The sequence below is a fragment of the Takifugu rubripes genome, chromosome 19 (assembly GCF_901000725.2).
Source record: "Takifugu rubripes chromosome 19, fTakRub1.2, whole genome shotgun sequence".
Taxonomy (NCBI): domain Eukaryota; kingdom Metazoa; phylum Chordata; class Actinopteri; order Tetraodontiformes; family Tetraodontidae; genus Takifugu; species Takifugu rubripes.
The window spans coordinates 4,750,584-4,769,041 of record NC_042303.1 but is presented as its reverse complement, the minus strand read 5'-3'; the positions used below and the strand labels follow the sequence as shown (position 1 = coordinate 4,769,041).

General features: G+C 45.2%; 3 protein-coding genes across 12 annotated transcripts in view; all 3 read left to right on the top strand.

The window, feature by feature from the left end:
* The window catches only part of setd5 (SET domain containing 5), a 28,036-nt gene extending 24,071 nt beyond the window's left edge, over positions 1–3,965 (top strand). For all 8 annotated transcript variants that reach the window (XM_029825992.1, XM_029825991.1, XM_029825993.1 and 5 more), the window contains 3 exons: positions 1,414–1,535; positions 1,865–1,953; positions 2,434–3,965. In XM_029825992.1, coding sequence (XP_029681852.1) covers positions 1,414–1,535; positions 1,865–1,953; positions 2,434–2,952 — 730 coding nt within the window. In that variant the 3' untranslated portion in view covers positions 2,953–3,965. The remainder of the gene's footprint in view (positions 1–1,413; positions 1,536–1,864; positions 1,954–2,433) is intronic.
* Positions 3,966–5,869: 1,904 nt separating this feature from the next.
* Positions 5,870–15,995, top strand: mtmr14 (myotubularin related protein 14). The gene is made up of 19 exons (XM_011619008.2): positions 5,870–6,667; positions 6,936–7,084; positions 7,713–7,821; positions 8,664–8,739; positions 9,097–9,157; positions 9,267–9,389; positions 9,478–9,551; positions 9,699–9,769; positions 9,839–9,913; positions 10,051–10,117; positions 10,704–10,789; positions 11,134–11,210; positions 11,516–11,552; positions 11,620–11,690; positions 12,013–12,071; positions 12,386–12,518; positions 13,702–13,878; positions 13,978–14,187; positions 15,071–15,995. The coding sequence occupies exons 1-19, from the start codon at positions 6,533–6,535 to the stop codon at positions 15,249–15,251; spliced, it is 1,971 nt and encodes a 656-aa protein (XP_011617310.1). The 5' UTR covers positions 5,870–6,532; the 3' UTR covers positions 15,252–15,995.
* Positions 15,996–16,091: 96 nt separating this feature from the next.
* The window catches only part of LOC101079109 (copine-9), a 107,998-nt gene continuing 105,631 nt past the window's right edge, over positions 16,092–18,458 (top strand). For all 3 annotated transcript variants that reach the window (XR_003885839.1, XM_029825997.1, XM_029825998.1), the window contains exon 1: positions 16,092–16,410. Coding sequence is in view for 2 of the 3 variants with exons in the window: in XM_029825997.1 (XP_029681857.1) it covers positions 16,334–16,410 (77 nt within the window). In the remaining variant the exon portion in view is untranslated. The remainder of the gene's footprint in view (positions 16,411–18,458) is intronic.

The window sequence follows — 18,458 nt, the reverse complement described above, 5'->3', positions numbered from 1 at the left end:
AGATCGAGCTGCGCTAAAAGGAATGTCAATAAAACAGCCAGATAAGTCAGTCAAACTTTATTAATAGAATACAAACCATCGTTCTCACAACTCTATTCACTCCCAAAACGAATAAACAGCTGTTTTATTATTTTTCCCGAGTGACGTAGTGTTTTCGCGTAACAGTTCGTTTAATAACAGCAAGTTATAACAGGCAGTGCAACATTTTTATCACAAGTGGATAGTGGAGTTTAATAAATCTTCGATTTAGTGCAACGTTTTTATCACGTAGTACTGTTGCGGTAAATCAAACGTTAGTGCAAACAATATACGGTAACTCGAACTCTCGAAGTAATGCAAAGCGATAGCAATAGCAATATAACAACGTTGTTCAAACGGTAATTTCCATATTCACAGTATGACCAGCCTTGTTAAGTTGTAAACACACAAAAGAAACACGTAAAGATCACTTTATCAGTTCATTCCTCATCCAGGAATCCCTCGAATTCTTCTTCTTCGGTGTCCGAATTGAACAGTTGTGCGAATACGGCGTCCAACATGGCCGGCTCCGTCTCGTCAAAGTCGTCATCAGGGTCGGTGTCGCTGGTGTTGTCTGGCATTTCAGTGACAATCCCTGCCTTCCTGAAAGCTCGGACCACGGTCGATGCCCAGGCATTTACGATCCACTGGCAGATAGTGACGTATGACGCTCGGCGCCGTCTCCCCGTCTTGGTGAACGTGTGTTCGCCGTTCGTCATCCACCGCTCCCACGCAGTTCGCAGTCTAGTTTTGAATGCCCCGTTGACACCAATATTTAGCGGCTGGAGTTCCTTTGTTAATCCACTTCTTGCTTTGTTTCCTCGGAAGCTCCGTTGAGTCTATACCTGGCGCAGGTCGTCTTGTTGCTTCCTCCACTTCCGCACCATTGATTCGTTCACGTTAAATTCTCTTGCCGCTGCTCTATTTCCGTGTTCAACTGCGTGACTGATAGCCTTCAGTTTGAACTCTGCGTCATAAGCGCGTCTCTTGCAAGGAGCCATTTTGGGGTCTTTACAGACAGAAATGGTTTGGGACTGAATTTACTGCTGTTACCTCGGCCACGCCTACTGACTACGGTAGCTGCGATTAACCAATATTACCGTAATCCATACAAAAGGCGCTCCGGGTTAAAAGGCGCACCGTAGATTTTTTAGAAAATTCTAGGCTTTTAGGTGCGCCTTATAGTCGTGAAAATACGGTAGGTACAATTCAGGTCATGACTCAGGTGCCACCTGCCATTTGCTGCCAGTTGTTCTTCAAGTCGCCCTTTTGTTGTCAGTCAAAAGTTGCACCCAACAGTGCAGCATTCAGTTCAGGTCTTGGATACAGTGGATGGTTGAGTCATGTAATGTATTTTAAGAGGCGATAGTAATTCTCTTGTATTTTTTTCCTCAGGATGGTTCCCACCACAGTGGAACGACTGAGAGAAGGTCAGGGAGTCCGGGAGCGATTGCTGAGAGGAATCAAGATGGAGCGCTGTTACAAGAGGGCTGATGAGTCCACGGACATGGAGTCTGGTGAGAAAAAAATATCACGCACTGTCATCTCAGATGTTGCATGGAAGAGTCGGTCCAAGCTTCATGATCTACTCAGAAGAGTAATAACCAGCATTATTCTTGTGTTGTCTTACTCAGCTCGGTCAAAGAAAGGCTCCATGCTCAGAGCAAAACACTGTCATTAATGCATGGAGCTTTACTGAATCAATAAGTCCTGTTTTTGTCTGATGTTAGGATTGAGGTCCTTCACAGGATGATGTGAAGAAGCTCAAAAAGCAACATTTCTTGTTGATTTTCTGTAAAAGTGAACTTTTGTTGTGTGACACTGTAGAGCACATTTGTGTTTGCAGATGCAGATCAATATGAGCTGCAGGCAGCATCTGTATCTTCTCCCATGAAGAGTCCACACAGATACAGTCCTTCTGTGTACTCTCATCAGGTACCACACAATACTGCACACACACTCGCAACAACGGCTAACTGGTTTACGTCTGGAGCCCCCCCTTTCACCCTGCATGAAAATATTATTATAGGGTGTCCCGCGTCATTCCCCTAAATTAGCCCATGGCATTGACATTCCTGCCTTTTCCATTGTGATTGACCCACTGGACATCCTGTCCACAGAAACTGGTCTCATCTCAGACTTTAGCTACTCCACCTTCAATGACAGCTCATAGGTGTAACCTTGCTCCTGCTGGTGTTGCGAACATGCCTAAATGCCGAGCCAAGGTGATCAACCCGGGTTAGAAAACCCCCCATAGAAATGCTCATTTCAGTGTGAAAGGAGTAGAAGACAGGCAATGCTGCAAACCCATTTGCATCTGAAGTGACACGCTAACCTTAACCTAAACTTTCACATCTGATCTGTGAGGTCACCATGACATCATTGGGTAAAGTTGTTTTCTGTCATTGTGTTCAGGCCTCGGACAACCTCCAACAGACTAGCAGTCCCTCGTTCCTTCAGCAGACCTCCAGCTCTCCCTTCACATCTTCCTACAGTCCCTCATCCAGCCAAAACTTCTACCACCGCCTCGCCTCTTCCAACTTGGACCACAGCCCCTCCTCATTCCCAGCTAACACCCCCACATTATCATCAGACTCCAAGGCGACAGCTGGCTCTGTCCACCAGCACAGCAACAGCGTAGATGGGAGCCACAGCAGCCACCTGAAAGGCAGCCTTCTAAACAGCCTGCCGCCAGCTGTCAGCCTGACTCCCAGGGCCCACACCAAGCTAGACTCAAGGGAGGCGGGCACCAAGGGGGGCCAACAGCCAGCCCCCTGCAACCTAAAATCAGGAAGCCCGCATCAGACAACACTGCAAGCAGGCTCCAGGCTGCTGACAGCATCCTCACACTCAGCCACACACTACCCCCAGCATCAGTTCCAGCAGTCCCCTCTGCAGGGAGCAGGAGTGAGGACTCAATCAGGAAGCCATTAGGGTGTGTGTGTGTGTGTGTGTGTGTGTGTGTGTGTGTGTGTGTGTGTGTGTGTGTGTGTGTGTGTGTGTGTGTGTGTGTGTGTGTGTGTGTGTGTGTGTGTGTGTGTGTGTGTGTGTGTGTGTGTGTTGGGGCAGGTGAGGTGTACAGATGTGATAATAGAGTGGATTCATTTTTCTTTTCTTTTAGTGTTTTTGTTTTCGGGGAACCACATGACTACCTTCTGCTCAGAGCCAATCAGCGTTGAGTTCAGGTGTTGAACAAACTGATGTGAGTTGGCAGAAATTGTCTCCAGTGTTTCCTCGCACATCTGTACAATGTTACCTGTTGTCATGGCAACCCGGCTAAATAATGCCACCCTACCTTAGTAATTTTCCGAGCAGCTGTGATCCACAGTAAAGAAAGAGGAAGTGGGCGTGTTCCAGCCATAGTTTAGATGGGAGGATCATTCCATGTGATGAGCGCTTTTCCATCTGTCCCAACACTGTCCCAAACTGTACTGATGCTTTTGTTTGTCACCCAGACTGGTCTGATGACTCGTGGTGCTGCATACCTTTTATCTCCAATAAATCTGAAATCCAGTTGTTCCCCATGTATGGCTGCATTTCTCTTGATCCTCATCGTAGTGTCGTCTCCTGCCTCTTCCTGGTGACATTCAGAACTTCTGACAAGTCAGTGCATCCTGGGTGAATCCAAGGATCATCTGAGGTGATGGAGCTGTTCGGCGGGACCACAGTAACTCACTTTGGAGCCAATGTGCTGAAGCTTTGGTTTAGGACCTTTCAAGGACTGAGGGCTCTGTTATGTGACTTAGTTCCAGCAACAACAGACTCCTCCTCCAGCCCACAAACACACGCAATGGTACTTGTTTTCAATGAATGTTGGACAGTAAAGTTGTGATCCAAAAACTAGCACCTTAAACCGCAGAAATCCCTGGTGAAGACACCACAGGACAGTATGTATGAGGATGGTGTGTGTGTATGTATATCAGGCTCTCTATATATATATATATATATATATATATATATATATATATATATATATATATATATATAAAAATAAAGAGAGAGAGAAATGTTTTAGAGAATCTATAGTACACTGAATTTATGGCATGATTTTTGTTTCTTAGGGTCAGACTCTTTCTGGGTTCATCAATTGAAGCAGGCGCTATGTTCTTTCTGTTCTGTAAAGATGCTTCTTTGCTTTGGTTTTATTTTTACACAGATCATATTAGTAACTATTTCAGCTGGCCCCCTCCAAAAATGCTTTAAGAAGCAAGAGATGTTCTGCATTTTGATAATAAAATAATCATGTAACGTATTTTCCAAACAATCATGGTCAGGTGTCATATTCTTAGTGTAAGAACTGTTGTAGAGCTGGAGTTCTGAATTTATGTTCTGCTGCAAAGTGATCACCTCTGTTACCAAAGTACTGCTGAGCAGAATGTGTGTGACCATCACTGGTCCATCAATATTCTTGCTACAACACGGTGAGCACAGAAGAGTCCAAATATCTCCGTTTGAAGAATTGAAGTCAGAGGAAGACACATGCAGAACTTCACCAGCACTTCACTATGATACATCACTACACATCACTACACAGCTCTGCTATACAGTTGGCATAACATGTTGGCGAAGGTGGGTCGCACTCTGAGGTTTTGCAAGTGGAGGTGTCAAACTCAAATACCCAGTGGGCCAAAATTCAAAACTAGGACAAAGTCATGGTATGGTATGGTATGGCTTCGCGGGCCAAATATTATTACATTGTTGGCCAAATTTGGCCCATGGCCAGAGTTTGACACCTATGTTCTAAAGGGAGTCGTGGTCTACTGTATCAAAGGCTGTTTTGAGGTCTGTACCAGCAGTAAAGAGTTGTTGAATCTTCTAGATCTCTAACCTCAATGATGAGCCTGAGCATAGAGATGTGATCGGTAATTGACCTTGTGGGCATAAAGCCTGATAATCCTTTCTGCTTCCAAGATGATGCCTCATGTGCAGTCTGGGGGGCTGCTCAGCATTGTCAATTACACATTGGTCAGGATGTGGGTGAGCCACTGGACCGTGCAGTCACCACCTTCTTCAGCATTGCTGTGATGGCACAGATTCCTGGCACCAGTTTCTTCAGCCTCCCTTGATCTACTCAGAAGAGTAATAACCAGCATTATTCTAGTGTTGTCTCATTAATTTCCAATTCCAAAAGCAGAGCAGTGAAAGGAGACCAGCCTCCCTTGACCTCGTTGGCGACAGTCTTTCATTATCCATCTGTCCATCACCAGGTTTGGTCGGTTTATATGAGACTGGTCCTGCTTTAAGGTTTCTTCCTGTTAAAGGGGAGTTTATCCTGCCAATGTTGCTTGTTGAGAGGTCATGGCCTTGGATTCTGTAAAGCAAAGAGATACAGTTTTGATTTTAACAATGCTGTATAAATAAAGATGAATTGAATTGAACTGGAGTTAAATTGAGCAGGTTTATCGCAACCTTGAAAATCCTCTGACAGCTTCTACTTCAGCAGGAGACATTTGCACTCAGGTGAAGGTTTGACCTTTTCTGGTGGGAATTACCCTCACAGGCAAAAAGGTGGGGGAGAGTATAGCCCATCATTCACCCATGAGAAGCATCCGGCTGCAGGTCGCTGTTTTTTATGGAGAGCCACCTTCAGAAGCTTCAGGGGGATGAAGTAGCTGTGTGACAGGGTCTTCCTCTTTTTGTACAGTTGCAAAATTTGGGTTTGAGAGGAAACGAAAATACACAAATGTAGACAGATCATGTGAAGAAACAAAGTGAGAAAATGCTGTTAAACTATGGCAATAACTTCGTCCAAAACTGACGTCATCGAATCAATCGATCGTCACAGGAATGAGCAAATCCTTTCGATTAATTTCTTTTCGATCCCCTTTCTGGTCAGCAGATGGCAATGTTACTTCAAAGACGCTGGTAGACGGGAGCAAGAGCGGGACACTTGACAATGAGCGCCCACGTCGCTCGGGGCGTGGTCAATAATCACGTGTTTAGCCCAGCTTCCGGTTTACCGTCCGTTGTTCCGTTTCGCTGTCCGATCACAACAACTGCTTTCACTGTTTCAACATGTGGATCCCGCTTCCACTGAAGGTCTTCTCTGAATGTTGACTCTTACCCTGTTCTTCATCATGACGCGGTCCGCAGAGAACAGATGACGATCTGACAGGGCGGAAATCAGTGAAGGCTGTCCTGGATTCTGGAGGTGTCCTGGGTCCAACTAGCAGGAGGTCGGTGGTGTTAAACGGACCTGTGGTCCCACCGTACACGTGGGTACGAACTTTTAACCTGACTGGAAATCAGCTAGAGCTGAACCGCCGCCTTTGCTTGCGCTACTGCCGCTGTTTTTTGCGTAGCGGCCACAAGCTTCTACCGAACTGTAGAGCGGCCCACTGCTGCCCTGAATCACATAAGCCTCCCCGGCTCTGGCCCCCTCAAGCGGGCAGTCAGGAAAAAATTGGGTGGAAAGGGATGGCCTGGTCGGCCCTCCCGTCACACAGGACAGGGCTCTGCGGTTTTTGAAGGAGGTCGAGTTCGACTGGAGGCCACTACCGCGGGACGAGGCGCTATGATGGCCGCGTCCCCCTCCGTGGCTAACGGCTTCACCGCTACTAGTGCGTGGGCCAGGAGGAGCGAAGAGATCCCGGACTTGATATATTTGTTCTCTAAGACGCAGTACAGAGCAAAAGAGGTGACTTCGCAGGTAAGAAGAGCATCAGCAAGAGAAAATAATTAAAACCACGATGCACTAGTGTTGCGTGAGCTTAGACATCCAAATGAACACTTGTGTTGACAAATTTGGACATGTCGACCATCTACGTTGTTAGGTTTCCTCGACCCAGTTTGTGACACCAGGTTCCCCCTAACTTCAGTAGGTTTTGAGGAGATTTGCAATGAGTTTGGCCACCTTCATCCAGCCTCAGGACAGACAGAATGCCAATAGAAGCCTGACAAAACTGTGTTTCCTGCAGGTGGAGGTCATCGAGAAGCGCTGTCTGGATTTATTTAGCAGAGATTATACATTCAGCATCATCCACAATGCTAACGGAGAAGTGTGTGGACATTACCCTCGGCAGATCGTCTTTCTGGAGTACCAGGCCACGGATGTGGACAGAGACAGGTACGGTTTCATCACTGGCCAGGTCCAAGGTCCAGTCCCAAGGTCCAGCCCAGTTAGCCATTGGCCTGTTGTTTGTTTTTACCACCCTGGGTTCATTACTGCACCCAGCAGACAAAGGTAGACCTCCAACCCTGCTGCTCCTGTCTGGGCTGCTGTGTCATCTATTTATCACTAGCATTGCTAAATTGATCCAACACAACAGCTGACTGGCTTTTCCCCTCCTTTTTCTGTTTTGTGTTTTTTAATGAATCCGAGGTACTAGGTTAGGGTTTATGGTGAGGATAGGGTTAGATCCTTCTGTTGGCAGGCTGATGATATTTATGAAGTCTGCAGCTGATCACGTGGTCCCATCTGTGCCATCAGTGTTGGCCAGCAGGTGGTGCTTCTTCTTCATGTTTTCCATCAGTACCGTTGTCTCCTGGCATCTTTCATCTAGGATTTTCTGTCACTGCAGTCTCACGGTGGCTGATTGATGTTGTTCAGAACAAACTGTTGACACATAGAAGATGAGGGTTAGTCAAACATTTCTGGTTGGTCTCTGTGTTTCTGTTGGTATTGTGTCCATCTGGTAGTCTGATTTCAGCTCTTGTTTGTGGTGTTGAGTTCATCTGATTGAATGTGTGTGCAGGTTCAAGAGCCCAGTCCAGGTCAGTAAACTGCAGGACCTGGTGAACCGGAGCAAACTGGCCCGCTGCAGAGGGAGGTTTGTCTGTCCTGTCATCCTCTACAACGGCAAGGTACCCTTTAAGAACATCCTGTTTCCCAGAACCAAAGGTTTCATACCAGCAGAACTAGTTCTAGTATGCTGTGGTACACCCAGATCTGGTTTGTGCTTTCATTGTGATTCTGGTGTGTATGTTCTTGTACTTTCTACATAATGTGTACCCAAATACCGTAACTGCTGCACTATAGCGTGCACCCAACTCTAGGCCGCACCACCAAATTTCATAAAATTTAAGAAAAAATAAACATTAAAGCCACAACTCACTATAAACCGCAGGTGGCGACTTTGAACATCTTTATGGTACAAAAAAGATTATTTTAAATGTTTTATTTACTAAACACAGCAGTAATACCAACTTTTGATTAAAAGCTGCATTGGCAGCATTTCTTCGTGTGTTATCCATGACGAGGGCGTATGCATGAAGAGCAAAAAGACTCTTCAAATCACAATTAAACTAGCGCCTCAGCGCATTACTGTAGATCTTCAACCTGTCTGTCTTGCTTGTGCTCTGCTCGAGCACCCTCTGGTGGTCGCCTGGTCGTAAATATCCAGTCAAATTTAGAAAACTCTATTATCCGATTCGAGGCGATTGAGAAAGTTATAAAAATCCATAAATAAGGCACAGGGGTCAAAATGTGGGAAGAAAATAGTGGCTTATAGTTTGGAATTTATGGTCTTTCTGATCTCGTGTGGCTCCTTCATTCTGACTCAAGTCCAGCAGTCTGGAAGACCAGTGTTAGGCTTCCTCATTTGTTTTGAGAACAGTTTGGGGAACACACATACACACAAAATACACACACACCCCTCTGTGGGGGTCCATCAATGATGTCTCAACCACATTCTGCTGTTTTCCAGCATATCTGCCGTTCGTCCACTCTTGCAGGATGGGGTGAGCTGTATGGGCGTACGGGCTACAACTACATCTTCTCAGGTGGCCTCTACACTCACAGACACTCGCACACATGCTCACTCACGCACACACTCACACCCTCTCTGGTTAAATCTCACATAAGAAGTTGGTTCTTGTTTTTTAAGTTCCTGTCTGTACTGACAGGACGTAGACTTCATGTGAAACATCAGTCACATTCAAAGGAATATGGAAACACTCAAATTTCATGTGTTCTCAGTTACCCAGAAATGTTTCTGTCGCGTTGGAATAACATTAGCTGTGACCAGAACATTGAATATCAGTTATTAATGCAAACAGAAGGTAGAGAAGGTTCCCCTCATATTTGATAAGGAGGGGCTCCCCACAATAATGGCACTTCTGCCCTGTTGTTCTGCTCAGGAGGCAGCGATGACACCTGGACAGAGTCGGAGGACGTCCCTCAAGAGGACAGTGCTGCCAGGTAATCTGAGTACTTGAGGAACGTTTGTTATGGTAAATGTTCAGATGGGTCAGAGATCACTCCTCTGTTTTGTGCTGGTCATCCACCCCCCCTTCCCCATCCTCTGTAGGAATGGGGACTCACAGCTCTTCGATAAGGTCAGAGGTCATGACATCAAGCTGCTTCGATACCTTTCTGTTCGCTACATCTGTGACCTGATGGTTGAGAACAAGAAGGTTAAGTTTGGTCTGAAGTAAGAACTGTGGCTGTCTGACCCTGAACCACTTCCCCCATCAGTTAAGGCACAATGTGATTGGTTTTGTGTGTGTGTGTTTTTGCAGCGTGACGTCCTCTGAGAAAGTAGATAAAGCTAATCGTTATGCAGACTTCACACTGCTCTCCGTACCTTACCCAGGTAACACCTCATCTCGCCCTAACCCTGGAGCTAATCCAGGTCCTCTCAGCCTGGTTCTGGTTCTGAACTCACGTTTTTGTGTTTGGGAGTGAAGCACAAGAGGGAGGGACCATAACACATTTGATCATGGTATGTGTGTTCTTTCAGGATGTGAGTTTTTCAAAGAGTACAAAGACCGAGACTACACAGCAGAAGGTCTGGTCTTTAACTGGAACCAGGTAGACCCAGATCTGGACAGTCACTGGCAACTCTTGTGTGTGCCTCATCTCATCTGTGTCCTCTTGTAGGATTATGTCGACGCCCCTTTGACGATCCCTGTGTGTTTTACACAGAACCTCCACATAGACTGGACCCGCTACCAGGTTACCTCACACACAACCTGTTGGCACAGTTGATTCCAGAAAGTCATTTTTATAACTTTATTTTTATTTCTGTGTGTGTGTGTGTGTGTGTGCCTACGTGCGTGCACGTGCGTGCGTGTGTACATGCGTGAGCGCAGTCATGGGACCTGGTAGAGCAGACCCAGAACTACCTGAAGCTGCTGCTGCACATTATCGACAGTGACGGTTTGTTCTAGGAATGAGGGTAGCTCTGATCCAGTATCGGTATCTTGTTCCAATACCAACGCAATTCACGGATTTAAATTTTCGATCCCTGAATTAGGTCTCTGCTTTAACGTTGTCTGCTGAAATTTCTCCACTAGTGATTCCTGCTGGCTAGTCTGCTAGCTAGTCTGCTAACTGTAGAAGTCATTTCAAGATTGGAGGCGTGTCTTAATGAGATCCAGAGATGAAATTTTTGGACAGATTTTATGCTCCAAACATTGCAAAGCAAGACGGCAATGTGCAATGTTTGCAGAACTGTTACTCCAAGACTCGAAAGCTCTGTCGCAAGGTACACATGAGAGAGCACGAGGAATAGTTAACTGGGTGGCACGAATAGTATCAATATCCACAGATATCCAAATTCAGATATTAGGATCAGATTGGGTGTGAAAATGCAGATCGATAGATCTCTCCTGTTTTCCACGGCTAACCAAAGAACTCATTGCATTAAACAACGTTTGAGCTTTACTGTTGCTGTGACAGAGGGTCTAAACCTTTTTGTGCCGTTGCTGGAGTATTAATGTCATGGTACCGTGTGTTGTTTCAGATGAGAGCGGTCTCCTGGTTCACTGTATCTCCGGTTGGGACCGCACTCCTCTCTTTGTCTCCCTCCTAAGACTGTCTCTGTGGGCAGTAAGTTGCTGCGTCCCGTTAGCAAAAACTGCTGCAACCGTTTGCACCTGTTGAACTGTTTTACATCTACCCTCCTTATGATTTGCGGAAATCTTGTGGTGAAACATTACAAAAAGTACATGGAAACCTCAGACACCCATGTATTTGGTGATAATGTTGCACAACTAAACATACATCAATAAACGGCACATACTGTACATACTGTGGTGATTAGCATCTCATCCGCTTCATATGAAACTCCATGGAAATACTGTTTTTACAATGTTTCCATCCATCAAGATGTAGGTCACACGATGAAGGTGATAAGCCACGATGATGTCGTTCAGCGTATGTGTTCTTTACAGGACGGTGTGGTCCATGCCAGCCTGGAACCAGCCCAGATCCTCTACCTGACTATTGCCTACGACTGGTTCCTCTTTGGGTAAGAGACCTGGTCTCTGCTTTGTATCTAACTTCAGTTAGCTAACCTCAGTTAACTCACCTCAGTTAGCTTCCCAAGTGGGTCACCTGTGAAGGAGCTTTGTCAGATTTCAGACCTTTGAGCAGCTCTGGTCTCACTCTTCTCCAATTCCAAAAGCAGAGCAGTGAAATACAACCAAAGCCTCATAATTTTAAAAAGAGCTTCAAAGGTGGGGTTAGACCCAGTAGAAGCAGCCTCATTTGACTGGGATGTTTAAAAGCTCAGAAGAGGAGCGCTGTGACTGATGTGTTTCTGTTGGTTTGCAGCCACATGCTGCCTGACCGACTCTCTAAAGGGGAGGAGGTGAGTCTCAATCCGCTTCCTCAACACTGCCCACCTCTGTCTTCTCTCATTCCTCTTTCTCTTCCAGATTTTCTTCTTTTGCTTCAATTTTTTGAAACACATCGTCTCAGAGAAGTTTTCTGCTGTCAAGAAACGAAGGTATTGTCATCAGATATATAGTTTCTATTACTGGGACCAGTTAAGCAAGTGGAAGGTGGAATGATCACTCAGAGCCAGTTGATCCTTTTAGCTTTGAAGGCCCTTTTTATTTTGATGCACAACACAACGTACACAACACAGCAGGTTCATCCAACAAGGTCACAGCACCAGGTGTCACATGACCTCCTGTGTGTCTGTCTGTGTGTGTGTGTGTGTGGGGGGGGGGGGCACGCGCCCTGTTGGAGCACTTACACGGGATTGTGGGTACCAGGGAGAACGTTATGTACAGGTTCTAACAGATTATCTGTCCTGTCATCATCAGGAGGAAGAACTCTAACGTTAAAGACGGAGACTTCTCTGTGGACGACTTTTGTCATTTGAGTAAGTCACATGAGCGAAGACTCTAAACTGAAGTGAAGCCTCAAACACACCTTTCCTTGTTTTACACACACACACACACACACGCAGGTTGTCTAGATTCCTTCTGTCTGAACATCTTTGTCAGCACTGGTTAACTGCTGGTTTGTTGCAGTTAAATGCAGTCAGCAAACGCACCCTGGTGCATAGTTCAGCCCTGCCCTAAACGGGTGTTTGAACTGTTGACAGTTGTTGTTTTAGTTCCGGTAATGTTTCATCAACGTTCTCGGAGCTGCTTTTTGGTTCCTGTGCTAATATTCGGTTCTATTTGGTTTCAGGGTCTAGGGACCGTGGCAGCGTCACCAGTTTAAGCAGTGAGTTCTCCCTGATATCTGAGGAGGTGGGCGGAGCCTCCAGCCTCACCAATGACACTGTGGACCAGTTCTCCAGTCAACCCCAAACCTCCAGCTGGTCAGGGCCACACGGAAGTTAGAAAAGCTATGAGAGTCCTTTTAGGGCAAAAACATTGAAGCACACACACACACACACACACACACACACACACACACACACACACACACAGAGGCTGTTTCCGAAACCACCCCCTATACCCTACATAGTGCACTCAATAGTGTGGATGCCATTTTGAAATAGTGTCCGAATTGTTAGTGAGCATTGCTGTACCCTATGTAGTGCACTCAATGTATCCCACAATGCACTGCAAAAAGTAGTGTACAAGCGAGCACCCTAACTCGGAAAATGTATCCCATCAGCCTTTACGGTATCACGTGACGGTATCACGCTGATTGGATAGATTTTTTTTATCGTAATTTCTACTGTGCGGTTTGATATATGAAATTTTTGGAAATGTGATTTTTTTTTTCCAGTAGGGGTCCAATATGATCATCTTAAAATATTACAACATAAATCAGTCTTCACTGATCCCCCCGCCCCTCACTTAAAATTGTTCTTCGGAATCAGAATCTCAGTAAAAGAATATTTACAAAGATGAAAAGTAGCTCTAAATCCATTTTTTGATGAAAATTGCTTTATTAAATGTTTTCACTACAGCGGAATATGACTTGAGAATGTGCCATCACATCTTGGCTTGAAAATGTCAAGGGGCACTAATTATTTTAGGTAATAAGTAATTATTATTGTATTATTATTGACATTAATATTTCATTTTATTATATAAAGTTAATTATCAGGTAAAATATTGCATTTTCATAAAATGGCCGCTGAATATATTTCTGATGGGTTAAAATAATTAAATGGACCTGGCCACTTTTCCCGGCGACCGGTTCGTAATTAATATGCAACACCATGACATCACTTTACATGCGCCGTAAATGACGCCGTTGTCCGAATACTAACTTTAAATTGAGTGCACTACGTAGTTCACTCAATCCATGTCCCCCAAGTAGTAAGTAGTGAATAGGGAACGAGTGTGTGGTTTCGGAAACAGCCATACTCTCACCGATTCAGCTCTCAAGAACTCTTTGTTCTCTTCATTTGAGGTTCCAGTCCACTAGTGTGGATATTTCCTGTGCACACTTCCTCTTTTGATTCTTCCATGTTTACATTGACCGTAGGATGTGGGGGAACCATCTTTGAACATATATTATAACCTGTTTCCATGTTCGCTCCGCAGGAGGAAAGGAATCGTGTCTTCTCCTCAAATGGTGGTCTGGAACAAGCAGAACCCTCTGGAGGAACATCTCTCTCATGCTCTTATCGAGGGCAGGTCTTCCAGCTCCTCCTCATCCAACCAATCAGAACATGGACTCCTGCGTGCTGGCAGCAGCCCGTTGGCTGTCCCTGGAAGGAGGTTCGCGGGTTGAGATTCGCCGGGAAGATCATCCACTCTGAGCTGCCTTTACTGAGCAGTTGTTTCATCTTTGGTTCCTTGTGTTGTCTAATCTCGCAGGTTCACAGCAGAACACAATCGGTCCAGTTCCTCCCTCTCCACAGAGTACGGAAGCTGGCAGATAGTCTCGGGCTGCGGCAGCATTCACGACCACGCCCACTTCCCTCCACCTCCGGCCTGGTCCGGCTTGTCTTCGTCCTCAATGATGGCCGCAGCCTACGACTCTCCTCTGCCCTTCAGTTTCCAGGAGGAGGGGTCTGTAGGACGAATGTGAGTAGCCCTGAACCTGGATCCTGACCAATCTGGTTTTTGGCAGCCATTTTAAATCTAGTCTTCGACTTTTGGACTAAAATTATTAGTTGTTGTCCAGTTTTAGTCATTTCTATATGTACTAGTTTTATTCTAGCTATTTATTTTATTATATTAGCTAATTTATTTTATACTCACAAAGGACTATTTTGCACATACAAGATCTCCACCCAACAACTATTACTAATTATACATTACACATAGATAAAATGACAGCAAGTGGAATCAATGTCCATTACTCCCAAAAAAACATTCGTACTTTGGCAATTGTGGCTCTATTTCTGACTATTTTCTTTAGCGTAATGAGCATAAACATGCCCAAGATATGAGCACTGGCTGAGGAGCATGTGCTGAATATGCTACCAGGTCACTATGACAGTGTCTTACACTTAGAAGCAGGCTGACAGAATTAGTGACCTTAGACCTTCTCACAGAGGAAGGCTTTCATCCTCATCATCCTCCCTTACCTGGGCAGGGAGATGGTCTCTCAGCAGGGGGCCTGTTAGCGAAAGGCTTGGCCCCCCGTTCTACTACTAAAGGTTCTGGAAAGTCAGCATGGTCTCGTGACCTCTGCTTAATTCCCGTCAAAACTATTGCTGCAATATAAACAGGTTACCACCAGACAGGACAAGTGGCACCTTGATGTTTCTCTTTAAGCTGCTTTTTGTTTTCTGGGGGTCAGATCCAGATGTGTGACACACACAAATTTGACAGGTTCCGTTGGACTAACATTCTTCGCCAGAGAAAAACTGAAGTACTCTTGACTGAATTTCTTTCATCCTTCTCTGCTTCATCCTGTTTCTGTTCTACCTTCCATCCGCTTCCTGCTCCATCTCCTCCACAGGTGTCCTCTTTCCTCGGAGCGTCAGGCCCGGTTGGAGGCGGTGCGGGAACTCTTCTTGGCAGCCTACAGCTCCACAGTTGGCCTGAAGTCTTCTTCCCCTAGCCCCTCTGGCTCCATCTCAGGTCTGCTCGAGCAGTTTGCTCGTGGAGTTGGTCTCCGCGCCACCAGCGCTATCGTCTGAGCCTTGTCAGCTTAGCTTCATATCGTCTGTTCGCACCTCAGTGTCTCACAACAATAAAGTGCCAAATCTGCTTGTTTATGGTTTGTCTGTAGATCTAACCTTTGTCTGGACATTCTTCAGGGAACCAGCAGAACTGACCAGAACTGTGTGTAGATCACTTGTTTTATTTTGACTGTCCCTTTAAAAGGGTACATCTTGTTTGGCTTTGACATCCACAGTGACCTTGGGTACATCGAACACCTCATAACATGCTCTTCCTCATCCTCCTCCTCTTCACACTTGTTAAATCGTCATCTTCTCAGCATAATGTTGTTTTACAGCACTGGAAAAAATGTCTGTCAGAAAGTGTGTCGGGTTTTTTTAAATTGTAGCATATTTGCTAATCTGTGTCCCTCGAGTGTTTGCTGGCGCCTTTTCTCTTCCCAATCAAGACACTTCAGATGTTCTTGGGTCCACCTCCAGGCAGGTCTGTCTGGGATGCGACCTTTGACTCTTCTTGTTGTCAAGTTGTGCGTTTGTCCATTGACACAGTCCTGACTTACTGGGTTGGATGGCAGCCAGACACATTTGATGATTTTTCTTTTTTAGCTGATTTGTGATTTTGTTGAATTATGTCAATGATAGTCAGGTTTTTTTTTTTTTACTGCGCAGAATTTGTGGCATCAGCCAATGAGAGACCTCACAAGTCTCAGTTGACATGCTGGAACTGATGCTTGTGAGAATAAACTCAGATTTTTGCTCATTTCCCGCTGTCAGTGTCCTTCATCACTAATGACTATGATGATTATTAGATTATTTATTAGTGAAATGCCGAGACAAGTAAGAAGTGACCTTTATTGTGATAAAGAAAGTTTCCAAAAGGGGGCGCTGTAGCACCACAGTCCTGATGATCAAAGTTCGTCTTCTCTATCTCTCTATCTCTACCTTTGTCCAAGAATAAAGTGACCCCCCTCCTCTCCTCTTCACGCATCCCTCCTCCGAGCTTCACACTGCTCCACTCTGACTGTGTGTCGGCTGGATGGATGCTGCCCTCCTGACTGAGGTGATTGATTATTGCACAGAAGTTATCTGGGGAAGCAAACATGGCGACAGTCGAAGACTTCGACCACCTGAACTCCTCCGTGCCTGCAACGAAGATTGAAGTCACAGTGTCATGCAGGTAATTCTCTGCTCACCTGGATGTGGTTGAGCTATTTCAGAGATGTGTTTGAGGGTTCAGTTATAGTCTCAAGGTTCGAAATGTGTCAGTTTAATGGGCATGGTCATAATTTGGGCGAGGAACTGGGGGTTATATTTTTTGAAAGGCCTCACAAACTTGTGAGGACTTTTCCTTAAACTGCCTTTTCTAAATATTTTCTTAATTGATTTTTATCACTCAGATATTGTGATTTTACAGTTAGAAGGCAGCGATGTTAGAATTCAACACTGTTAGATGGTGCAAGGGTTAGAAGATGCCACTTTTAGATGGCACCACAATTAGAAGGCACAAGTGTTCAAAGGTGCCAGGGTTGGAAGTAGCAAGGGTTGAAAGGGTTAAAAGGCACCAGTGTTAAATGGTGGTTTTGAAGGCATCAGGCTTTTCTTTTTTCAAAAGCAACCCCTCAGTCTGCCAGCTTGACTTGGATACTATGCCTGCTGAGCTACCTGGATCTTACAGTGGCTGTTTTTCAGGTGCAGCATGTGTTCCGGTCAGACTTGATGAATTCAAGGCCTAAAAAGCAATTGAATGTAGCAATTGAATGTAGCAATATTTAATTTCCTTACCAGTGGGCCTGCCCAACCTGAGTGGGACCTAGTGGCCCCTAGTGGTCCCCCTGGAGTACCTGCTGGCTTCCTTAGATCTTATGTGTGAAATGGGTGGAATCCTTGTGTCCACACATTTCAAACAAAGGACAAACATCAACATCGTGATCGGGTCAGCACCTTTTCAGGCTCCTACCATTTTGACTATTTTGTGTTGATATTGTGTTGAGCTGGTCAAAAGATTCAGCCCAGATTCACAACTTTAGTTTAGATAACGGACACATTTGGTTCAATTTCCGGTTAACTAAGTGGTGTCCTAATTCATTGATTTTGATGATTGCTAATTACGTTTAGTGGTTTCTATAACCAGTAGTAATTATAAATCATCATACAACCCATCACACTCAATTCAGTGGGCTCCAACAGTAAAAAAAAAAAAAGCTTTTTCTTCTCTGAGAACCTGTTTTGGTGTGTGAGAGGGTCAGTTGTGTCATGCGTGTCCATGTGGAGACTCAGCTGATGTAGGGCTAACCATAGCTGAAGCTGCTGGTCCTGATGAGGTGGTCTCACATGAGAACAAACGCTGAAGCTGACAGAATCAGGTTAGACCAGATGATATTCCAGCACACTGAGCAGACACGAAGAGAGGAAGGCCATTAGGTGTGTCCTGTGTTCAGCAGCAGACGCCGACATGAGAACCATGTCTGAAATACTAAATGAAGCTAGTTGAATATATGTTTCCAGCGCTCTGAGCCCTTCAATCATGTCAATAGTCCACAGGTGATGAGTGGCAGCAGTGACACCTGATCTTATGCCTGTCAGTTCCTGTGACACAGGTTTCCGTGATCATCTTGTTGAACTGAACTAGAGAACGTTGATTTAGTGTAAAGTGTGTCCTGGCCAACAGGGGCAGCATAGGCTCCACTGAAACAAGGACCTGGTTATGCAGACATGATTGTTACTGTTGCCTTCATGTCAAACTATCAACAGAAATTAATCATTTTCATCACAACCTGGCTCCAGAACTAGAACCAAACTTCACACACGACTGTGAAAGTGTTCGGCATGGCTATGACATTCCAGCATGGATCCAACTGAGGAGTTAGGGTTGTGGTTTCTACCATTTTTCTTCTTGTCTTCTGCCAGAAGCTGCACTGACAATAGCCCCTTTAGCAGCAGAGGGACTGTTGTAGTCCCTATAACCAAAGGTTCCTGTAACCATTTTTTTTTCCTTTTTTTTTTTTACAGTCAAACTGAACGGAGTTGGAGACCTCTTAGTTCCTACAACTCTTTTAACTTCTACCAGGCTGTCCTAAGTCAGCATATGAACCATTGCTGACAGCTGCCATTCTCTGGCAAAACATCTTTGCTGTAGCGACATAGCCAATCACCGGCATCGGCTAATGTTTTCTTTTTTAATGTGTAGTTGTGAGAGAGGTCGCAGTGTTAAATTTACTGGTTAAA

Excerpts from the sequence above, each read along its gene's own strand:
- mtmr14 (XM_011619008.2), top strand. The coding sequence starts at position 6,533 with ATGATGGCCGCGTCCCCCTCCGTGGCTAACGGCTTCACCGCTACTAGT. Across the intron at positions 9,390-9,477 it reads AAGGTTAAGTTTGGTCTGAA|CGTGACGTCCTCTGAGAAAG; the intron begins GTAAGAACTGTG and ends GTGTTTTTGCAG. Across the intron at positions 11,691-12,012 it reads TCTGCTGTCAAGAAACGAAG|GAGGAAGAACTCTAACGTTA; the intron begins GTATTGTCATCA and ends TGTCATCATCAG.